This window comes from Hypanus sabinus, chromosome 21, assembly GCF_030144855.1.
Source record: "Hypanus sabinus isolate sHypSab1 chromosome 21, sHypSab1.hap1, whole genome shotgun sequence".
Classification (NCBI taxonomy): Eukaryota; Metazoa; Chordata; class Chondrichthyes; order Myliobatiformes; family Dasyatidae; genus Hypanus; species Hypanus sabinus.
The window spans coordinates 2,514,839-2,539,250 of record NC_082726.1 but is presented as its reverse complement, the minus strand read 5'-3'; the positions used below and the strand labels follow the sequence as shown (position 1 = coordinate 2,539,250).

The window sequence follows — 24,412 nt, the reverse complement described above, 5'->3', positions numbered from 1 at the left end:
TTTTATAAACCCACTGACTCCCATAACTACCTTGATTATACTTCTTACCACCCTGCCAAATGCAAAAATTCTATTCCCTATTCCCAGTTCCTCCGTCTCTGCTGCATCTGCTCCAAGGATGAGGCTTTCCATTCCAGGACATCTTGAATGTCCTCTTTTTTTAAGAATTGTGGTTTCCCTTCTGCCGTCATCAATGATGCCCTCACCCGCATCTCCTCCATTTCCCGCACTTCGGCCCTCACCCCATCCTCCCGCCACCACAACAGGGACCGTGTCCCCCTTGTCCTCACCTATCACCCCACCAGCCTCCAGATCCAGCATATTATCCTCCGCAACTTCCGCCACCTTCAACAGGACCCCACCACTAAGGACATCTTTCCCTCTCTACCCCTCTCTGCTTTTCGCAGGGATCGTTCCCTTCACGACTGCCTGGTCCACATGTCCCTCCCCACAGATCTCCCATCTGGCACTTATCCCTGCAAGCGTAAGTGCTACACCTGTCCCTACACCTCCTCTCTTACCACCATTCAGGACCCCAAACAGTCCTTCCAGGTGAGGAAACACTTCACTTGTGAGTCTCTTGCATCCGGTGCTCCCGGTGCGGCCTCCTCTACATCGGCGAGACCCAACGCAGATTGGGGGAATCGCTTCGTCGAGCACCTACGCTCCGTCCGTCACAATAGACAGGACTTCCCGGTTGCCACTCACTTCAACTCTCCTTCACATTCCCATTGGGATATTGGGATATGTCCTCTACTGCCATGATGAGGCCAAACTTCGGTTGGAGGAACAACATCTCATATATTGTCTGGGTAGTCTCCAGCCCCTTGGTATGAACATCGAATTCTCCAACTTCTGGTAATTTCCTCCCTCTCCCTTCCCCCATCCCACCTTCACTCTCTCCTCTTCTAGCTGCCTATCACCTCTCATGACTCTGCCTTCTTCCCCTTAGATTCCTTCTTCACCTCTCCTGCCTATCTCCTCCCCACCCCTTCATCTTTCCACTGATTGGTTTTTCACCCTCCCCCCACCTTCTTTATAGGGCTCCTGCCCCCCTTCTTTAGTCCTGACGAAGGGTCTCAACCCGAAACGTTGACTGCTCCTTTCAACGGATGCTGCCCGACCTGCTGAGTTCATCCAGCTTGTTTGTACGTCTTGATTTGACCACAGCATCTGCAGTGTACTTTGTGTTAAGTGAGAAGAGAGCATGGCCCACACCATGATGGTGGGGTCCCCGATAAGGGACTCTGTTTTCTTGTGTCAGTGCTCCAAGGTGGGTTAAACAGACTCATAATGGACATGGTTTTCTGGTGTTCTGGTCAATATCTCACCTTTAACCAAGAGTTGAGACCATTTCCTGTATTAATACCTTGATCTGCACAGATTGATTATGTCCCAAGTCAGTCATTAAATGTGAAGTGATGTAGGAAATCTGGGGATGTGAAAGGGGCTTTTTTTCTTTCTTGTGTAGTCTGGCACTGTGATCTAACCGAAGCACAGTGTTTGGTAGCAGTGTGGAAAGGTGATGGACAGGCTTTCAGAGACACTGGTGCCTGTCGAGGCTGATCACAGTGAGATGTTGCTGTGTGTTTCTGGAGATTATTCTGGAGGCCAATGGGTGTGACAATTGCAGCTGTGCTAGAAAACTTCTCCCGGCTTCCCCCACTTGAAGAACACAGTTCTAAATATTGCCAAAGGCATACAGAGCTTAAAAAAAAAAGGCAAAAGAGATATACCATTGAGCACATCTACACCGAATACTGCTGCAGGAAAGCAACAATGACCCCCACCACCCAGGCTATGCTCTCTTCTCACTGCTGCCATCAGGAACCCTCAGGACCCACACCACCAGGTTCAGGAACAGTTATTACCCTCAACCATCAGGAAGGAGGTACAGGAGCTACAGGAGCCTGAGGTCCCACACCACCAGGTTCAGGAACAGTTATTACCCCTCAACCATCAGGCTCCTGAGCTCAGTTTTGTCATCAGCATTCTGCAGAGGCTCTAGCTCTGTGTAATTGCTGTTATTTATTATTATTGTTATTATTATTTTGTTTCCTTTTTTATTATTAATATGCCTTTGTATCCTTTTTGAATTTGTGTTGTCTTACACGTTGATTGATTACATTGAACACAGAACAGTACAGCACAGGAACAGGCCATTCGGTCCACAGTGCTTTACTGAACCAGCTCAAAAGCAAATCAAAACCACCCAAACACTAATCCTTCGTACCTACACCATGTCTATATCCCTCCATCCTCCTTACGTCCATGCGTCTATCTAAATGTCTCTTAAAAGTCTATATTGCCAGGCAGCACATTCCAGGCATCCAACACTCTCTGAGTAAAGAACACACCCTTCACATCTCCCTTGAACCTACCCCTCTCACCTTCAATGCATGTCCTCTGGGTTTATATATTTCAGACATTTCAACCCCAGAAAACACATATTCTCTGTCCACTCTACCTTTGCCTCTCATAATCTTGTAAACCTCTATCAGATCTCCTCAGCCTGCAGCACTCCAGAGAAAACAACCCAAATTTATCCAGCCTCTCATGATAGCACAAGCCCTCAAAACCAGGCAGCATCCTGGTAAACCTCTTCTGCACTGTCTCCAAAGTCTCAACATCCTTCCTATAGTAGGGTGACCAGACCTGTATGCAATACTCCAGATGTGGCCTAACTAGTTTTATAAAGTTGAACTCAGTGCCTTGACTAATAAAAGCAAGCATTCCATAAGCCCACACGGTCGGCTTATTCAGAAAGTCAGAAGGCATGGAATCCAGTGAAGTTTGGCCAGGTGGATTCAGAATTGGCTTGCCTGCAGAAAGCACAGGGTCATGGTGGAGGGAGTACATTTGGATTGGAAGGTTGTGACTAGTGGTGTCCCACAAGGATTTGTTCTGGGACCCCTACTTTTCGTGATTTTTATTAATGACCTGGATGTGGGGGTAGAAGGATGGGTTGGCAAGTTTGCAGATGACACAAAGGTTGGTGGTGTTGTGGATAGTGTAGAGGATTGTCGAAGATTGCAGAGAGACATTGATGGGATGCAGAAGCGGGCTAAGAAGTGGCAGATGGAGTTCAACCCGGAGAAGTGTGAGGTGGTACACTTTGGAAGGACAAACTCCAAGGCAGAGTACAAAGTAATTGGCAGGATACTTGGCAGTGTTGAGGAACAGCGGGATCTGGGAGTACATGTCCACAGATCCCTGAAAGTTGCCTCACAGGTAGATAAGGTAGTTAAGAAAGCTTATGGGGTGTTAGCTTTCATAAGTCAAAGGATAGAGTTTAAGAGTCGTAAGGTAATGATGCAGCTCTATAAAATTCTGGTTGGGCCACAATTGGAGTACTGTATCCAGTTCTGGTCGCCTCACTATGGGAAGGATGGGGAAGCATTGGAAAGGGTACAAAGGAGATTTACCAGGATGCTGCTTGGTTTAGAGAGTATGCATTATGATCAGAGATTAAGGGAGCTATGGCTTTACTCTTTGGAGAGAAGGAGGATGAGAGGAGACATGATAGAGTTATACAAGCTATTAAGAGGAATAGATAGAGTGGACAGCCTAACCAGGGCATGCCTAACCATGCCTCTTCCCCAGGGCATCACTGCTCAGTACAAGAGGACATGGCTTTAAGGTAGGGGGTGGGAAGTTCAAGGGGGGTATTAGAAGAAGGTTTTTTATTCAGAGAGTGGTTGGTGCGTGGAATGCACTGCCTGAGTCTGGTGGTGGAGGCAGATACACTAGTGAAATTTAAGAGACTACTAGACAGGTATATGGAGGAATTTAAGGTGGAGTGATATGTGGGAGGCAGGGTTTAAGGGTTGGCTCAACATTGTGGGCTGAAGGGCCTGTACTGTGCTGTACTATTCTATGTTAACCACCTTACCGAGCCGTGTAGCCACTTTCATGGAGCTATGAGCTTGGATCCCAAGATCTCTCTGCTCAGCAACACTTTTAAGGACCTTGCCCCTAATAGTGTACTGTCTGCTTGCATTTGCCCTACTGAGGTGCAACACCTCACATTTATCTGGGTTAAACTCCATCTGTCATTTCTCTGCCCATATCTATAACGATCTGTATTGTGTTGTATTCTTTGCTGGTCTTCTAAACTGTCCACAGCTACACCAATCTTGGTATCATCGCAAATTTACTAACCCACCCATCTGCATTTTCATCCAGGTCATGTGACCAGCAGGGGTCCCAGCACAGATCCCTGTGAAACACACTAATCACAGACCTCCAGCTTGAATAAGTTCCTTCAGTCACTGTCCTCCTTCATGCACAATCCAGTTCTGGATCTAAACAGCTGACTCACCACAGATCCCATGCATCTTAAATTCTGGATTAGATTCCTGTGAGGGATATTGTCAAACACCTTACTAAAATCCACATAGACAACATCCACTGCCCCACCCTCATCATTCTCTCGTCACCTTGTCAAAAAACTCAGTGGGAAGTCTGTCCTCAAGAGAGAGGAATTGCACTCCATATCAGACATGTACATCAGCTATTTGAGAGTGAGGGAGGTTGCCAATCGAAGAATGCCACACACACAACCCAAGTGCCTGGATTCTTGGAAAAATAAAAAAATCATGAATGAATTTGAAAGAAACTTTAATAGTATTCTGACTTTAAACCAGTAATGAACAAACATTAAATCTCATTGAGATATAAACAATGTTCTAGTGATTATGTAATCTGAAAAATTGTTAGTGCATTACATCAATTAAACAGGCATATAAAAGTCAGAATAATGAATAGTATGTAAATTTCAACGCTTGATGTCAGTCTGGTAACTCACTGAATTCAAATTGAATATTTGATGAATTATTGAAATTATAAAACTTCATTCATAAAGCAGCAATTCTAGATTAATAGTTTCCTTTCTCACACCCCACAAAACAGAGAAACTTTCAGTACAGATCCACAACAAAACAGAGCAATTTGAAGCAAATTATGTCAAATTTTCAGAAGAAAAGCCAGAATCGTTTTTTTAAAATGTTACACAAACTGTCAATTGCAAATCTTTGGAGAAATTAACTGATATCTGAACACTAAACTGTGCATTTTATCAAAAATATACAGCATGTAGTAATGCCCAGATCTAATGCATATTAAGTGCCCAATGCACACTTAATGCACACTTGGCACACACCAGAATGGATCCACATCCAAGTAGCCAATCTACTGTAGCACAGTGTCCTACGTATTGCAATGTTAATGTGTGTGCTGCCTCCAATCGACTCACGATGAGGAATTCATGGCACATCTTTGGCATTAAAGTCTTGATGTGGTGAGTTGGCTATTTTAATAAACGTATCATTGGATAATATTTTACGTTTAACACAGCTGGTCTTGGGCATAGTTTTGCTGAGATTGTTAGATATTTGTTGCAAAGTAACAGTGGAAGATATATGGTGTTAAAGTTCAAAGCAGTGGAAGTCCAAATGTATAGCCAAATTGACCAAGGCTGCTGACCTATTTCATCCTGTGTGTCTGCAGTGGGACATGGCATTAACTATTGAAACATCAAATATTATCAAAGCTATGCATAATGTTTACATGGTTCCCTGTAGTAGTCTGATAAACACAAAAACAGCATTAGTCAATGAGATAAAGTGAATTTGGCAAAAATTCCACTGTAAACCCTTTCTTAAGTTAAGAGAACATTGTGGCAGCTGCCTACTAATATAACGAATGTGGAACACAGTTACTGTAAAATCAGACTGTTATTGGCGTCTCATCCAGTGCTGAGCCGTGGGAACAGGTAAAGCCATCATACAGACAGATAACAGATCCCACTGCGCTTACAGACAGCAATCCTGAAACAGGTGAAATACCCTCAGAGTTGCACAATGAGCCAGAAAAGGCTATGCTCCACTTGCCATTAAAACAGAATTAAAATACAATCTACTTTAAAACTGCTGTGGTATAATACTTCCAAGAAAGATTTTTAGAAAGATTCCCAGTGAGCTCCACATGAATGAGTAAACAGCGAATTGAAATTCACAGGTTGTGATCCTGGCTGCAAGTACTACATCATCCAAACACGCCGAGACATGTTACTAGAAGACCAAACATTCAGTTAGAACACTTGTGGCCGAAATCCACAAGAGATAATGTCATCAGGAGACACTAGCAGTGGAATACCTACATAGACAGTCTGTTTCGCCACACTGCTCTGCGTACCTGCAGTTAAAGGGGAAGACAGGTTACAGTGGTTCTGACTTCCTTTTCACTGGTGTGCACACTCTCTACAGGATTGCAGTTTCTTACAGATTGTGATTTGGTAATACTTGTTCCGATGAAGTGGAAATGCTGAAGAAACAACTCCATGGGCTTTGTAAATGGAGATGGAGTGATTCTGGTGCTGAGGGCTCTCAAATAGATGTTTAATTCTGAGCACAAGCTGCAGTGGAGTCATCTGTTCTGTTCATTTCTGCTCCATTATGTTCTTTAGGCACAGCTTCATATGTGAGTTTTTATTGCTCATCTGAATGACACAGTCTCGCACAAGTTCAATGAAAATCTGTGGCCACAGCTTGTGCAGGGATTCATTTTTAACATTGATCAGGGCAGCATCTTTAACTAGTCCCCGCACATATGTTTGGCAAAACATCTTCGTTTCCTGATATTAATTGAAAAAAAAGGCAAAGTTTATTGAATAAAATTATTGTACAGTTAAATGGAGACACGAGATTCTGCAGTTCCTGCAAATCTGAAGCAACGCAAACAAAATACTGGAGGAACTCAGCAGGTCAGGCAGTGTCTGTGGAGGGTTGATGAAGAATCTCAACCTAGAACGTTGATTGTCCATTTCCCTCCACACTGAGTACCTCCAGCATTTTGTTATTTTATGTTTCTATTGACTGCACAGTACAAATCTGTATTTTTGCTCTGACATGTCAATTCTGTTTTTCTCTCTCCACAAAAGTAGGCTGATTTGCTGAATATGGTCAGCAATTTTCCATCTTTGTTCTGATAGAATGGGTGAATCTTTGCCACCATATCCTAAGCAGATTCAGAGATGCCTGTTCAAAACTTACAGAAAAATGTACCTAATGATTTAAGCTGTCCAACTGATGTGACGTAGTTAAGTTCACTTTCCATTATTTGTCATTCAACTGTACACATGTATACCATCAAACGAAATGTTCCTCCTGTCCAAGGTGCACAACATACTACATAGAACTCACACACATAACACAAAGTAATATTATCAGATAAATTTACAAATAGTAAGGTGTATTTATGACACAAGTTAAAAAGTAACCAGTATAATGCTATTGGTGCTTCGTATGTGATGAGACCTGGGTGTTGGTAGGGAGTTCAATCCTCTCTTGACCTGGGGAAGAAGCTGTTACCATCCTAACAGATCTTGACCTGATGCTACAGTACCTCTTGCCTGATGGTAGGGGTAAAAGAAATTGTTGGATGGATGGCAGAGATTACTGACAACGCTAAGAGCCCTGATAAATATCGTATGTATAAATAATGCATTTGGACTTTCAGATATAGTGTTCAATTAGAGCTGCGTATGAGAAAAAATAATTCGAGAGCATGTATTGGGATAAAATACAAGCAGGAAGAGAAAAGAAAGGAGCAGGATTGAATGGGTCGTTGTTGAATTGGGAGGCTGTGACTAAAAGTTGTGCTGCAGGAAACAGTGCTAATACCTCAGTTTACAATCTATATTTAGATAAAGTCAAGTATATCTAAATCAAATATATCTAAATCTGCTGATGAAACAAAATTGAGGAGCAGTATGAGCTGTGAGGTGGACTTAGAGGAATAGAAGGCTGAATAGACAAGTCTAAAGGAATACAAAGTTGAGTCAACAAGTAGAAACCTATTGGTTTGAGAGTCCAGGCTGCACATACCTTTAATTGTTCTGTGGCGATGTCCTTATTGGAGTAATTCAGGACAGCACGACCTATGCTTTCAGCTCCAAGCTTTATGCTGTCCTTACACTCCTCCACTGTGATCCCAGGCTTCTTTCCTTTCCCCGCCAGTATGAAATTCAGCTGTTTCTTTCTTGGAAGAAAAAATTGTTACAGTTTAAGAAGCCCCTCTCCAGGTTTTTTGAACCAAACACCAATGACTGCATAGTTGAATAAAGCACCAAGTCTGAAAACATCAAAGTCATCCTGACAGGTGGAGTAGCAAGAACAAAGGCTGAATTCTCTAAAGGGAGATGGGAAAGAGGTGTCCTTTGTAATTTATGATTTTAGCAACTTGTCTCATTTCAAGTCTGGTCACACCTTCAGAAAGAACTCAACATCATCAACCATGTGTGTTTCATTCTTTGCATAATTAGTCCATTGGTCTGGACACACCCACAGAACCACTCAACACAAGTAGATGATGATAAGTGACAATGTGAATGGAGGAATAGACTAATTATGCTAAGAATGAAACTCAAGTGGTTGAAATATTACAAGCTTTTAACCTTAGCAAAGTTGATATGAAGTCATTATCACAAAGGCAGATGCTGGAAATCTAAATTAAAAACCAAAATGACCCAAACCCAAAAGCCTGCACTCAGCTGAGTAAGATGATTTTGAGTTTAGAATAAAAGTGACAGTCCAGAACAACTCAGGTGATGACTCAGATGAACACAAAGGTCCTGAAGTTCACAAGGGTCGTCACCACCAATCTTCTGACTGGTTCCTGCCATTTCCCTTTTTTTTGTAATTTATTTTTTATTGAAGTTCATCATCAAACAAACATTTCCATAGGATGTATTTCAGATATTGTACATATATATCATAGAGTCATATCTGCCACAAATCTGCACATAATATTTATCTGAGGTGTACACACTTATAGAAAAAAGAGGAAAGAAAGAACAAGTGAAAGGAGAAAACTACGTACAAGTAGGGAGTGATCTTTTTTTAAACAACATATTCAATGATTTGTGAGGATAAAATTAGGCCTATGAGGTGTTATGTAGTTAAACCATTTTTCCCAGTATGAATCAAATTGTTCCAACTTATGGTTAACAGATGCTGTTGTCTTCTCCATTTTGTAAATGTCCATTGTAATTTCCATCCATGCATTTAAGGTTGGGTGCTCCTGTGATAACCATTTCTAGTAAGAGTCTTTTTACCAGCCACCTGCACCATTGCATAATTATTTCTTTTCAACCATTCTTGAGGTATTTACCCAAAATATATGGTCTTACCCTCTAAGGGTATTTCACATTTAAAGATGTCTTTTAGGGCATTGTGTATCTCACTCCAATAGTCTTTGATAACAGGGCATTCCCAGAAAATATGATAATGGTTTGCATTTTGATTTCCACAATTTCTCCAGCAAACAGGGAGGTTACTATCATAATGGGATTTTTGAGAGGGTGTAACAAAATATCTTATCAAGTTTTTCCATCCAAATTCCCACCATTTCTGTGAACTGAATGGTACATTTCCATTGATACCTCCCTATTATTGTCCATTCTTCCTCAGATATAATTATCCCTCCTTCCTTCTCCCATTTTGTTTTAATGTATGAAGTTGAATGTGTTTTAAGATTTGACAAACACATTTGAAATTATTCTACTACTGTTATCTGGATTATATGCTTTTCTAAATAGCTCTATCAAACACGTCCTTGCCTTGGTTACATTTTTAACTGTCCTATTAACATATTGTCGCATCTGTAAATACCAATAAAAGTCTTGTTTTTCTAATAAGTGTTTCTCTTTAAGCATTTCAAAACTGAACAGTGTTCCTTCTCTCATTGTATTGCAAACAACTGCTACTCCTTTAGCTGTCCAGTCCTTAAAACTAGCATCTAGTTTATTCGGCGTAAAATCCAAGTCATATGCACACCATTTAAGAATTGCAATATCTCCCTCTAGTTAACATTCTTTTATAATAGTTTTCCATATTTTAAGAGTCCATTTCACCCATGGGTTATCAGTAGTATTTATGTACCTCTGTAGTTTGTTGTCAGCCAAAATTGCCTGTATGGGGATGGGAAGTATCCCCTCCTCAATGTTTTTCCATTGAGCGTCATATGATGGGTTGCACCAGCATATCACAGCTCTCTAACTCTGCTGCAAAATAATAATCTCTAAGAGAAGGTAGGCCCCAGCCCCCCTTTTCTGTGGCTAATTGCCAAGTTTTGAGACAAACTCTAGGCCTTTTACCTTGCCAAATATATCTTGATAATATCTTGTTCTATTCATTGAATTGATTTTGATTCATCTCTAGTGGTAGGGTCTGAAAGAGATATAATAGTTTGGGCAGTATATTCATTTTAATAGATTCAATCCTTGAACTGAGACTAAAAAGAGGAATTAGGTTCCATCTTGTTATATCTTCCTTAATTTTTTTAATATATAGGCTGATAATTGCATTCTGATAATTTTGCCAAATCTTTTGGCATGATGATGCCCAAATATTTGAAAGACTCTGCTTTCTACTTCTGATATCTACTTTCAATTTCTCTTAGTGGGCTATAGTTATATAATTGGGTTTTATCTATGTTGATCTTGTATCCTGATAATTGACCATATTGTTCAAAGGATTGCATCAATTTAGGTTAAGAGTATGTTGGTTGCCCTAGATAGATCAAAATGTCATCTGCGTAACAGGCCAATTTATGCTCTGTTCCCTTAATAGTAGTTCACCTGATACCTTCATCTTGTCTGATGTATTAAGCTAATGGTTCCAGATATAATGCGAAGAGTAGCAGTGACCATGCACAACCCTGTCTCATACCCCTTTCTAGGGTAAAACTATGATAAATATCCATTGATTTTAATCCTAGCAGTAGGGTTGTCATATAGTGCCTGTATAGTTTTAATAATTGTGTCATGGAAACCAAATCTATATAAAACTCTGTTAAGAAAATTCCAATTAACCAAATCAAATGCCTTTTCAGCGTCCATGCTTATCACTATTGCTTTGATTTTACTTTTTTTGTTTATGATCCATAATGTGAAGTGTCCTTCATATATTGTCTTGTATTTGGCGTTATTGTATAAAACCTGTCTGTTCGTTATGTATCAGTATGGGTAGAAACTCTTCTAATCGTTTGGCCATGATGGAGGTAAATAATCTATAATCTACATTAAGAAGAGATATTGGTCTAATTCCATTTTATCCTTGCCTTCTTTCGGTATAGCTGAGATTATCGCTTCCTTCCAGCTGGGTGGCATTTGTGCCTTTTTTAGAGCCCAGTTCAGTGTGGGGAGTAAGACAGGAATTGACTATTTTTTAAAATTCTTTGTACCACTCTGCCGTATATCCATCTGATCTTGGTGACTTGCTTAACATAGGCCTACTAATTGCAGCTTTTAGTTCAACTTCAGTTATGTCAGCAGTCATCGTTCTATTTTGTTCTTCGCTTAATAGACAATAGACAATAGGTGCAGAAGTAGACCATTCGGCCCCTCGAGTCTGCACCGCCATTCTGATCAAGGCTGATCATTCACTATCAATACCCAGTCCCTGCCTTGTCCCCATATCCCTTGATTCCCCTATCCATCAGATATCTATCCAGCTCCTTGAAAGCATCCAGAGAATTGGCCTCTACCGTCTTCCGAGGCAGTGCATTCCACACCTCCACAACTCTCTGGGAGAAGAAGCTCTTCCTCAACTCTGTTTTAAATAACTGACCTCTTATTCTTAATCCATGCCCTCTGGTACGGGACTCTCCCAACATCTGGAACATATTTCCTGCCTCAATCCTATCAAATCCTTTAATTATCTTAAACGTTTCAATCAGATCCCCTCTCAATCTCCTCAATTCCAGCGTGTACAAGCCCAATCTCTCCAATCTCTCTGCGTAAGACAGCCCTGCCATCCCAGGAATCAACCTAGTGAATCTACACTGCACTTCCTCAATTGCCAGAATGTCCTTCCTTAAACCTGGAGACCAAAACTGTACACAATATTCCAGGTGTGGTCTCACCAGGGCCCTGTACAAATGCAAAAGAACATCCTTGCTCTTGTATTCAATTCCCCTTGTAACAAAGGCCAACATTCCATTTGCCCTCTTCACTGCCTGTTACACTTGCTCATTCACCTTTATTGACTGGTGAACTAGGACTCCTAGGTCTCTTTGCATTTCTCCCTTACCTAACTCGACGCCATTCAGACAATACTCTGCCCTCTTGTTCCTGCTTCCAAAGTGGATAACTTCACATTTATTCACATTGAATGACATCTGCCAAGTATCTGCCCACTCACTCAGCCTATCCAAGTCTCCCTGTATTCTCCTAACGTCCTCTTCGCATGTCACACTGCCACCCAGTTTGGTATCGTCAGCAAACTTGCTGATATAGTTTTCAATGCCCTCATCTAAATCATTGACATAAATCGTAAAGAGCTGTGGTCCCAATACAGAGCCCTGTGGTACCCCACTAGTCACCTCCAGCCAGTCTGAGAAACACCCATTCACTGCTACCCTTTGCTTTCTATCTGCCAACCAGTTTTCTATCCATGTTGAAACCCTGCCCCCAATGCCATGAGCTCTGATTTTACTCACCAATCTCCTATGTGGCACCTTATCGAATGCCTTCTGAAAATCTAGGTACACAACATCCACTGGCTTACCCTCGTCTAACATCCTTGTTACACCCTCAAAAAACTCCAACAGATTAGTCAAGCATGATTTGCCCTTGGTAAATCCTTGCTGGCTCGGCCTAATCCTATTTCTGCCATCAAGATGTGCCACTATTTCGTCCTTAATAATGGACTCAAGCTAACAGGGCGATAGTTCTCCGTTTTCTCCTTCCCTCCCTTCTTGAAAAGTGGGACAACATTAGCCACTCTCCAATCTTCAGGAACTGATCCTGAATCTAAGGAACATTGGAAAATGATTACCAATGCATCCGCAATTTCCTGAGCCACCTCTTTTAGAACCCTCGGATGCAGACCATCTGGACCCGGGGATTTATTAGCCTTCAGTCCTACCAGTCTACTCATCACAGTTTCTTTCCTAATGTCAATCTGTCTCAATTCCTCTGATATCTTCTGACCCTTGCCCATCCATACATCTGGGAGATTGCTTGTGTCCTCCCTGGTGAAGACAGATCTAAAGTATGCATTAAATTCTGTTGCCATTTCCCTGTTTCCCATAACAATTTCTCCCAATTCATTCTTCAAGGGGCCAACATTGTTCTTAACTATCTTCTTTCTCTTCACATAGCTAAAAAAGCTTTTGCTATCCCCTTTTATATTCCTGGCTAGACTGAGCTCATACCTGATTTTTTCTCTCCGTATTGCTTTTTTAGTTAAGATCTGCTGTTCCTTAAAACTTTCCCAATCATCTGTATTCCCACTCATCTTAGCCCTGTCATACTTCTTTTTCTTTAATGCTATACAATCTCTGACTTCCTTTGTCAACCACTGTGGCCCCTTCCCCCTCTTTGAATCCTTCCTTCTCATTGGAATGAACTGCATTTGCATCTTTTGTATTATGCCCAAGAATATCTGCCACTGCTGATCCACTGTCTTTCCTGCCAGGGCATCCGCCCATTTAACTTTGGCCAGCTCTTCCCTCATGGCTCTGTAGTCTCCTTTATTTAATTGCAACACTGACACCTCTGATCTGCCCCTATCCCTCTCAAATTGTAGATAAAAACTTATCATGTTATGATCACTACTTCCTAATGGCTCCTTTACTTCAAGATCACTTATCAATTCCTGTTCATTACACATCACCAAGTCCAAAATAGCCTCGTTCCTGGTTGGCTCAAGCACAAGCTGTTCCAAAAATACATCCCTTAGACACTCCACAAACTCCCTATCCTGGGGTCCAGCACTACCCGATTCTCCCAGTCCACCTGCATGTTGAAATCTCCCATAACGACTGCATTACCTTTAGCACATGCCAATGTTAACTCCCTAATCAACTTGTACCCAATATCCACGCTACTGTTTGGGGGCCTGTACACAACACCCATTAGGGTCTTTTTACCCTTACTGTTCCTCAGCTCAATCCACACAGACTCTACTTCCCCTGTTCCCAAGTCACCTCTTGCTAAGGACTGAATCTCATTCCTCACCAACAGGGCCACCCCACCCCCTCTTCCCATATTTCTGTCTCTACGATAGCACGTATACCCTGGTACACTCAATTCCCAGGCCTGATCCCCTTGCAGCCATGTCTCCGTTATCCCAACAATATCGTAGTTCCCCATTTTCATCTGAGCTTCAAGCTCATCTGTCTTATTTCTGACACTACGCGCATTCAAGTATAGAATTCTTAGCCCATTCCTCCTCTCTTTGCTTAAAACACTGTCTACTGTACCTAACCCAGCTCCTTGAACTTCCATTGGGCAAATTGCACCCTGAATTTTGATGACCTTCTCAAGATCACCCAAACCTTGTACACATTTAACCCCATGCACCTTCTGACCAACCCTCTGGATCTGCATCCCTGCCCCCTGCACATCTAGTTTAAACCCCCCCCGAGCAGCACTGGCAAATACTCCTGCAAGAATGTTAGTACCCTTCCGGTTCAGATGTAGACCATCCCTTCGAAACAGATCCCAATGTCCCTGGAACAAAGACCAATTATCCAAAAACCTGAACCCTTCCTTCCTGCACCATGCTCTCAGCCTCGTATTAATGTGCATAATCATTCTATTCTTCGCCTCACTCGCACGTGGCACAGGTAGCAATCCCGAGATTGTCACCCTGGAGGTCCTGCCTTTCAGCTTCACTCCTAACTCCCTGAACTCTCTAAGCAGGACCCCCTCACTCACCTTACCTACATCGTTGGTCCCTACATGGACCACTACATCTGGGTTCAAGAATAGCCTGCACCCGATCTGAGATGTCCCGGACCCTGGCACCAGGGAGGCAACATACCATCCGAGACTCCCGATCTGCCCCACAAAATCTCCTATCTGCCCCCCTAACTATAGAGTCCCCTAAAACTATCGCTCTCTTCTCTTCCCTCCTCCCCTTTCTAGTTGAGGGTTCAACCTCTGTGCCAGAGGCAGGACCACTACAACTCATTCCTGGTAGGTCATCCCCATCAACAGTATCCAGTACGGTATACTTATTGTTAATGGGAATGGCCGCAGGGGTGCTCTGCTCTCTCTGCCTGCTCCCCCTGCCTCTCTGGACCGTCACCCATCTGCCTACTTCTTGGTTTTTTGGTGTGACTACCTCCTGATAACTCCTATCTATCCCTGCCTCCACCTCCCGAATGATCCGTAGTTCATCCAGCTCCTGCTCCAACTCCCTAACTCGGGCTGATAGGAGCTGCAGCTGGACGCACCTTTTACAGGTGTGGTCATCAGGGACAACTGTGTTGACCCTGACCTCCCACATACTGCATACGGAGCACACCACTGCTCTGACTGTCTCCCCCATACCTGAACTGGATTAATAGAATAAGTCTAAAAAGCACCTAGCGACCTTACCTTCTTCCCCTCAGCGAGCAATCACACAGGCTTACCGAAGTCCCCTTACGCTGAAGCCCACATAGCCAAGGCCCAGGACTCTGCTTCCATGGACTCACTTAGCCAAAGCCCAGGACTCTGCTTCCACGGACTCACTTAGCCAAAGCCCAGGACTCTGCTTCCACGGACCCCCACTTAGCCAAAGCCCAGGACTCTGCTTCCACGGACTCACTTAGCCAAAGCCCAGGACTCTTCTTCCACGGACTCACTTAGCCAAAGCCCAGGACTCTGCTTCCACAGACTCCGCTGCCCGCTCTGACAAGAAGTCCTGCCTTTTAAAGTGCGCGCTCGACGCTGACGTCACTCACGCCTGCGCAGTTCCCCCTCCTCCACAGGTATTGACCAGGTAGGCTTAAATCCTATCTACACGGTCGAATTCTCTGAGCTCCCAGCTGAATCACAAGCTGTAACTTGCTCCCGATTCAAAAAAGTGGATAAAGTGGGTAACTCCAGAGAATTCAGGAAGGTGTCAATTTGGGTTATGCTTCCCCCTGGAACTTTGGAATATAGAGCTTTGTAAAACATTTCAAAAGCTTCTTGAATTTCACTTAGCTTAATTTTTTATCATTTTTGTTCTTGGATCCTTAATTCTATGAATTGTATTTTCTGCTATCTTTTTTTTCAGCTTCCATGCCAGTCTTTTCATAGACTTAGATCCACTTTCATAATGTCTCTGTTTCAGAAACATTAAATTTTTCCTGATTTCTTGCATAGCCAAACTATTAATTTCATTCCTAATTTTAAAAATTTCCTCTAATGCATCCTGTGCTAAATTCAATTTGTGTTTTTTTTCTAGTTCCTTCAGCCTGTTTTGTAATTCCTCTAATGTTTTATTCTGTATTTTTTTCTTATATGAAGATATTGCTATAATTTTCCCTCTTAAAACAGCCTTCAGAGTATCCCATAGAATGGGAGGTGAAACCTCTCCATTATCACTGAATTCTAAGTAAAGACCAATTTCTTTTTTAGCTTGTTCCTTAAAGTAGGGATCATTGAGTAGACTTGAATTTAGTTTCCAAAGACTGTTCTTTGGTTATTGGTCAAAATCAACAGATAAATATATAGGTGCATGGTCACTTACATCTGTTGTCCCAATTCCACAGGTGTTTATTTTGTCTTTTTCTTTTCTAAATGTTATGACATCATTTATTCTTGTACATACAGAATGGGGGGGGCAGAATAATGAGCGTAATCCCTTCTGTTGGGGGAAAGGTCCCTCATATATCAAGTAGACCAACATCCTCAAAAAGTGTATTAACCTTATGTAAGGATTTCGTTTCATAGGTTTTTATACTGGAAGAATCTAACTTTGGTTGTAATTGTAAATTTAAGTCTCCCCCACATATCAGGAGACCTTCTGTTTCCGTTACCATAATATTAGTTCTTTTTCTTTTTAAATCTTTTTATTAATATCAACATGATAAGATTAGTACATAGATAATGGGATTACAAACTTACAAAATTAAAATGAACATAAAAGGATACACAAGCAATAAGTACAATATAGTTAAGTCTTCCCAAATCATGAATGATACAAATGTCATATAAATGAAACAAAAAAAACCTAGGTAAATCATGTTGAAAAAAAAACAGAAAAGAGAAGAAGAAAAAAAATATTAATACCCTAAGAAAAACTAATCTAACAAACTAACCACTGACTATTAAGGAAAAAAAAGAAGAAAAAAAATGGGCTGTTTATAGTATCTATAAAAAAAATACAAAATCATCAGTGTCCCCAACTCCAATCCTCTCAACATATATATATAAAATCAAAACCGGAAAAACAAATAGGATTGGAACAGGGTCAAATTACATCATGTGAAAATATTGAATAAATGGCCTCCAAATCTTTTCAAGTTTAATAGAAGGGTCATATACGATACTTCTAATTTTCTCCAAATTTAGACATAACATATTTTGAAAAAACCAATGAAATGCGGTAGGGGGATTAATTTCTTTCCAATTCAACAAAATAGATCTTCTAGCCATTATTGTAAGAAATGCAACCATCTGACAAGCAGAAGAAGATAAATGGATTGACATTGGTAAACCAAAGATTGCAGTAATAGGATGAGGTTGTAAATCAATGTTCAATACCGTGGAAATAATATCAAAAATATCTTTCCAATATTTTTTCAAAAGCGGACATGACCAAAACATATGAGTTAAAGAAGCTATCTCAGAATGACATCTATCACATATAGGATTTATATGGGAATAAAAACGAGCCAATTTATCCTTGGACATATGAGCCCTGTGCACAACTTTAAACTGTATCAATGAATGTTTAGCACATATAGAGGATAAATTAACTAATTGAAGAATTTTATCCCAATTCTCAATAGGGATAGTAAAGTTAAGTTCTCTTTCCCAATCATTTTTAATCTTATAAAAGGCCTCTGAACATATTTTCATAATTATATCGTAAACATTTGATATTACACCTTTCTGAAAAGGATTTAGTTCTAACAATTTCTCCAAAATACCCAAAGAATCAAGATTTGGAAAGGTAGGAAGTACAGTGTTCAAGAAATTCCTAATCTATAAATATCTAAAAAAATGAGATCTAGGCAAATTATATTTATTAGATAATTGTTCAAAAGACATAAAACAATTATCCAAAAATAAATCAGAAAATCATAGTATTCCTTTAGTCTTCCAAGCTGAATAAGCTTGGTCCATAATAGGATGAAAAAAGAAATAGGATACAATAGGAATAATTAAAACAAATTGATTCAACCCAAAAAATTTCCGAAATTGAAACCATATACATAAAGTGTGCTTGACTATCAGATTGTCAATTCGTTTATGCAATTTAGAAAGAGCAAAGGGAAGAGAAGTCCCTAAAATAGAACCCAATGAAAATCCTTATAGAGATTTAGTTTCCAGATTTTCCCAGTGAGGGCTAGGAGATAAATCCTAATCCCTTAACCAACATTTCAAATATCGAATATTAATTGCCCAAATAATAAAATCTAAAATTAGGCAATGCCAATCCACCTTCCTTCCTTGCCTTCTGTAAATATCTTTTACCTAATCCAGGATTTTTGTTCTGCCATATATATGAGGAAATTTTTGTATCAACATTGTCAAAAAAGGATTTCAGAATAAAAATTGGTACTGCTTGAAATATATATAAGAATTTGGGTAAAATAATCATCTTAATAGCATTAATCCGACCTATCAGAGATAAAGACAATGGTGACCATTTAGCGAACAAGCATTTAATCTGATCAATTAAGGGTAAAAAATTAACCTTGAATAACTCCTTATGATTTTTTTGTAATTTTAATCCCTAAGCATATAAAAAAGTCATTAACTAATTTAAAAGGTAAATTTCCATAAATTGGAACCTGTCTATTTAAGGGGAACAATTCACTCTTATTCAATTTATACCCGGAAAAATTACTAAACTGAGCCAACAATAATATAACTGCAGGAATGGATTTCTCAGGATCAGAAATATATAATAACAAGTCATCTGCGTATAATGATAACTTATGGGTATCCATCCCGCGAGTAATGCCAAAAATGTTAGGCGATTCTCTAATAGCAATTGCCAAAGGTTCTAAAGCAATATCAAATAATAATGGACTAAGAGGACAGCCTTGCCAGGTACCCCAAAATAAATGAAAAAAGGGAGATCTTTGATCGTCAGTAAAAACCGAGGCTACTGGAGTATGATATATCAATTTAATCCAGGATATAAATGTTGGACTAAAATTAAACTTCTCAAGCACAGTAAATAAATATGGCCATTCAACTCTATCAAATGCTTTCTCCGCATCTAATGAAATGACACATTCTGAGGTGCTGCGTGAAGGAGTATAAACAATATTCAATAATCTCCTAATATTGAAAAAAGAATAGCGATTGTTAATAAAACCAGTTTGATCCTCCAAGATAATTTGAGTTAATACCTTCTCCAGCTTGGTCGCCAGTAACTTGGAAAAGATCTTGGAATCTACATTCAATAAGGATATTGGTCTATAGAATGCACAGTCAGTAGGGTCTTTATCTTTTTTCAATCTTAAAGAAATAGAAGCTCTATAAAAAGATTGTGGCAATTTACCTAGTCTAATTGCTTCTTCAAAAACCTTGCATAACCAAGGAGAAAGAGTAGTGGAAAAACACTTTAAAAATTCCACTGTATACCCATCTGGACCTGGAGCTTTCCCAGAATTCATAGAGGAAATAACACCTTTAATTTCTGCATCCGTAATAGGAGTTTCTAATATTAAAAGTTCTTCTGATGATAATTTTGGAAAATTCAATTTCCCAAGAAAATCATGCATGGTATTATGATCATGAGGAAATTCAGAATGATACAGGGAGGTATAAAAATCTTGAAAAGATTTGTTAATCTCATCATGGTTAACTGTCAGTTCACCATTCTGTTGACGAATCTTAATAATTTGACATTTAACCGAAGCATTCTTTAATTGGTTAGCTAACAGTTTACCCGATTTATCACTATGTATATAAAAATCAGTTCTGGTTTTCATTAATTGATTTTCAATCGAAGATGGAAGTAATAAACTGTGTTCCATTTGAAGCTCAACCCTTTGTTTGTAAAGCTCCTTACTAGGAGCAATCGAATATTTCTTGTCAATTTCTTTAATCTTTCTTTCTTTCTAAATCTTTTTATTATTATTAGTAATATGGACAGAATACAAATGATATATTGATAAAGAAATTACCAACATACAAATTCCATTACATACAAAAAACATACATAATAGTTACAATATAAATGAGTTTACCAAAACATAAGCCATAAAATATATGTATGAACATGGTAAATCTAAATATTTCATAATATATGATATAAAGAAAACAGAAAAAAGAAAGAAAAAAATATATAATGCAAAACTAGCTAATCTACTAATCTAATAACTAATATAGAAGAAAAAAGAAACAAAAAAAAGAGAGAGAGAAAAAAGGGGGCTGTTTATAATATCTCACAAAAATAAGTATTCATCAATGCCGTCACTTCCGGTCCTCTCAACATACATAAGCTAAAAGCTGGGAAATCAAATGAACTTGGCACAGGGTCATGTTACATCATATGAAAATGTTGAATAAATGGTCTCCATAACTTTTCAAATTTAATAGAAGTCTCAAAAGTACCACTTCTAATTTTTTCTAAATTTAAACATAACATAGTTTGACAGAACCAATTAAATACAGTGGGAGGATTAATTTCCTTCCAATTCAACAATATAGATCTTCTAGCCATCAGAGTTAGAAATGCAATCATTCGACGGGCAGAAGAAGATAAATGCAGTGAGTCTAACATTGGTAAACCAAAAGTTGCGGTAATAGGATGAGGTTGTAAATCAATATTCAAAACCGCAGAAATAATATCAAAAATATCTTTCCAATATTTCTCCAAAAATGAACAAGACCAAAACATACAAGTTAAAGACGCAATTTCAGATTGACATCTATCACAAATAGGACTAATATGAGAGTAAAAATGAGCTAATTTATCCTTGGACATATGGGCCCTATGTACGACCTTAAATTGTATTAATGAATGTTTGGCACATAACGATGATGTATTAACTAATTGAAGAATTCTATCCCAATTCTCACTAGAAATAATAAGACTAAGCTCTCTTTCCCAATCCTTTTTAGTCTTATAAAGAGGCTCTGAACGTATCTTCATAATTATATTATAAAGTTTTGAAATAAGCCCTTTTTGAAAAGGGTCTAATTCAAATAAACTCTCCAAAATATCTGAAGGCACAAAATTTGGAAACGTAGGGAGTACAGAACTTAAAAAATGTCTAATTTGTAAATATCTAAAAAAATGAAATCTAGGCAAGTTATATTTGTTGAATAATTGCTCAAAAGACATGAAACAATTGTCTAAAAATAATTCAGAAAATCTTAGTAATCCCTTAGTTTTCCAAGCCGAATAAGCTTGATCTATAATGGAAGGGTGGAAAAAACAAATAGATACAATAGGACTATTTAAAACGAATTGAGTCAACCCAAAAAAATCTCCGAAATTGAAACCATATACGCAAAGTATGTTTAATTATCGGGTTGTCAATTTGTTTCGGCAATTTAGAAAGAGCAAAAGGGAGAGAAGTCCCTAAAATAGAACCCAGAGCATAAGCTGATACAGATTTAGTTTCTAAACTCACCCAACAAGGGCCGAAAGATCCACCCCCATCTTTCAACCAACATAACAAATATCTAATATTAACTGCCCAATAGTAAAATCTGAAATTAGGTAATGCTAACCCGCCTTCCTTTTTTGTCTTCTGTAAATATATTTTACTTAACCTGGGATTTTTATTCTGCCATATATATGAAGAAATTTTAGAGTCAACATTAAAAAAAAGATTTCGGGATAAAAATTGGTATCGCTTGAAAAATATATAAAAACTTAGGTAAAATAACCATCTTAATAGCATTAATCCTACCTATTAGGGATAAAGATAAAGGTGACCACTTAGTAAACAAACCTTTAATCTGATCAATTAAGGGTAAAAAATTAAATCTAAATAAATCTTTATGGTTTTTTTGTGATTTTGATCCCTAAATAAATAAAAGAATCATTAACTAATTTAAAAGGTAAATTTCCATAAATTGGGACCCGTTTATTCAAAGGAAACAATTCACTTTTATTAAGATTTAACTTATACCCAGAAAACTCACTAAATTGAGCCAAAAATGATAAAACTGCTGGGATGGATTTCTCCGGGTTAGAAATGAATAGTAATAAATCATCTGCATACAAAGATAACTTATGAATATCTGTCCCACAATTAATACCCAAAATATCCTGTGATTGTCTGATGGCAATTGCCAATGGTTCCAAGGCAATGTTAAATAGTAATGGACTAAGAGGACATCCTTGTCTAGTGCCCCGAAATAGGCGAAAAAAGGGAGATCTTTGATTATTGGTAAACACAGGCTACTGGAGTATGATAAATCAATTTAATCCATGATATAAATATTGGACTAAAATTAAACTTCTCCAACACATTAAATAAGTAAGGCCATTCAACTCTATCAAATGCTTTCTCCGCATCTAATGAAATCACGCATTCTTAAGTGTCATGTGAGGGAGTATAAACAATATTCAACAATCTCCTAATGTTAAAAAAAGAATAACGATTTTTAATAAAACCGGTTTGATCATCTGAAATAATTTTGGGTAATACCTTCTCCAATCTAGATGCCAGTAACTTGGAAAAAATCTTGGAGTCTACATTCAATAAAGATATAGGTCTATAGGAAGCACAGTTAGTAGGGTCTTTATCTTTCTTCAATATTAGAGAAATGGAAGCTCTATAAAAAGATTGTGGCAAATTCCCCAATCTAATGGCTTCCTCAAAAACCTTACCTAACCAAGGGGAAAGAGTAGCGGAAATTTTTTTTAAAAATTCAACTGTATAGCCATCTGGACCCGGTGCTTTCCCAGAATTCATTGAGGAAATAGCCCCTTTAATTTCTACATCCGTAATAGGAGTATCCAATATCAAAAGATCATCAGATGATAATCTTGGAAAATTTAATTTCCCAAGAAAATCAGACATGGTATTATGATCTTGAGGAAATTCAGATTGATACAGGGAGGTATAGAAGTCTTGAAATGCCTTATTTATCTCATCATGATTAACTGTCAGATTCCCATTCTGCTGACCAATCTTAGTGATTTGACGTTTAACCAAAGCATTCTTCAATTGGCTAGCTAACAGTTTACCAGATTTATCACTATGTATATAAAAATCAGATTTAGTTTTCATTAATTGATTTTCAATCGTGGATGTAAGTAATAAACTATGTTCCATTTGAAGTTCAACCCTTTGTTTGTAAAGCTCCTTACTAGGAGCAATCGAATATTTCTTATCAATCTCTTTAATTTTATCAACCAATAAAAGAGTTTCCATCTTAGTACATTTCCTCAAACCAACAGAATAAGAAATAATCTGTCCACGTATATACGCTTTAAAAGTGTCCCAAAGTGTTCCGCAGAAGATATCATCTGTAGAATTAGTTGAAAAGAAGAAGTCGATCTGCTCCTCCATAAATTTTATAAAGTCAGAGTCTTGCAACAAGGTAGAGTCAAATCGCCATTGTCTAGCATTAGAAGCTGTATCCGTAAATTTCATAGAAAGTAATAATGGAGCATGATCAGAGCTAGCTATAATATCATAGTTACAACCGATTACCAATGGAATAAAACAAGAGTCTACAAAAAAATAATCAATTCTCGAATAAGAGTGATAAACATGTGAGAAAAAAGAAAACTCTTTATCTTTAGGATGCCGGAATCTCCAAATATCAAAAACTCCATTGTCAGTCAAAAAAGAGTTAATACAAGTGGCCGACTTATTAGGTAAAGTGTGAATAGATAACGATTTATCCATCAGAGGATTTAAACAACAATTAAAGTCACCACCCATTATTAACTTATATTCGTTTAGATTGGGAAAAGAGGTAAATAAGGACTTAAAAAAGTCAGGACAATCCACATTTGGAGCATAAACATTAACCAAAGCAACCTTTTTATTACAAAGTAAACCCATAATTAACAAAAATCTACCATTCGGATCCGAAAAAATGTCATGTTGAACAAATGGAATAGAGGAGTCAATAAAAATGGAAACTCCTTTTACTTTAGCATTCGAATTTGCGTGATACTGTTGACCCCGCCAAAATCTAAAAAAACGAAATTTGTCCTCCTTCCTCACATGAGTTTCTTGTACAAAAATGATATGAGCATTAAGTCTTCGGAATACTTTGAAAATCTTCTTTCGTTTAATTGGATGATTTAAACCATTAGTATTCCAAGACACAAAATTAATGGTCTGAGCCATAATTCTAAAATCAACCCTTTGGTATAGAAAGGGTTAACCAACTTATAAACTCATGCACCCGGAAGAGGAACAAAAGTAGTGAGAAGACCCGGAAATGACGACAACACAGACATATTTGAAGTTCAAAAACAGCCCAAATAAA

General features: G+C 38.7%; 1 protein-coding gene across 3 annotated transcripts in view; it reads right to left on the bottom strand.

Moving 5' to 3' along the window:
- Positions 1-4,609: 4,609 nt before the first annotated feature.
- The window catches only part of LOC132378741 (leucine-rich repeat-containing protein 49), a 153,644-nt gene continuing 133,841 nt past the window's right edge, over positions 4,610-24,412 (bottom strand). For 2 of the 3 annotated variants that reach the window (XM_059945856.1, XM_059945854.1), the window contains 2 exons: positions 7,887-8,040; positions 4,610-6,634 (listed from right to left, as the gene is read on the bottom strand). In XM_059945856.1, coding sequence (XP_059801839.1) covers positions 6,440-6,634; positions 7,887-8,040 — 349 coding nt within the window. In that variant the 3' untranslated portion in view covers positions 4,610-6,439. Of the gene's footprint in view, positions 6,635-7,886; positions 8,041-24,412 lie in introns of those variants that run through there. The other variant, XM_059945855.1, reaches the window with a different exon arrangement.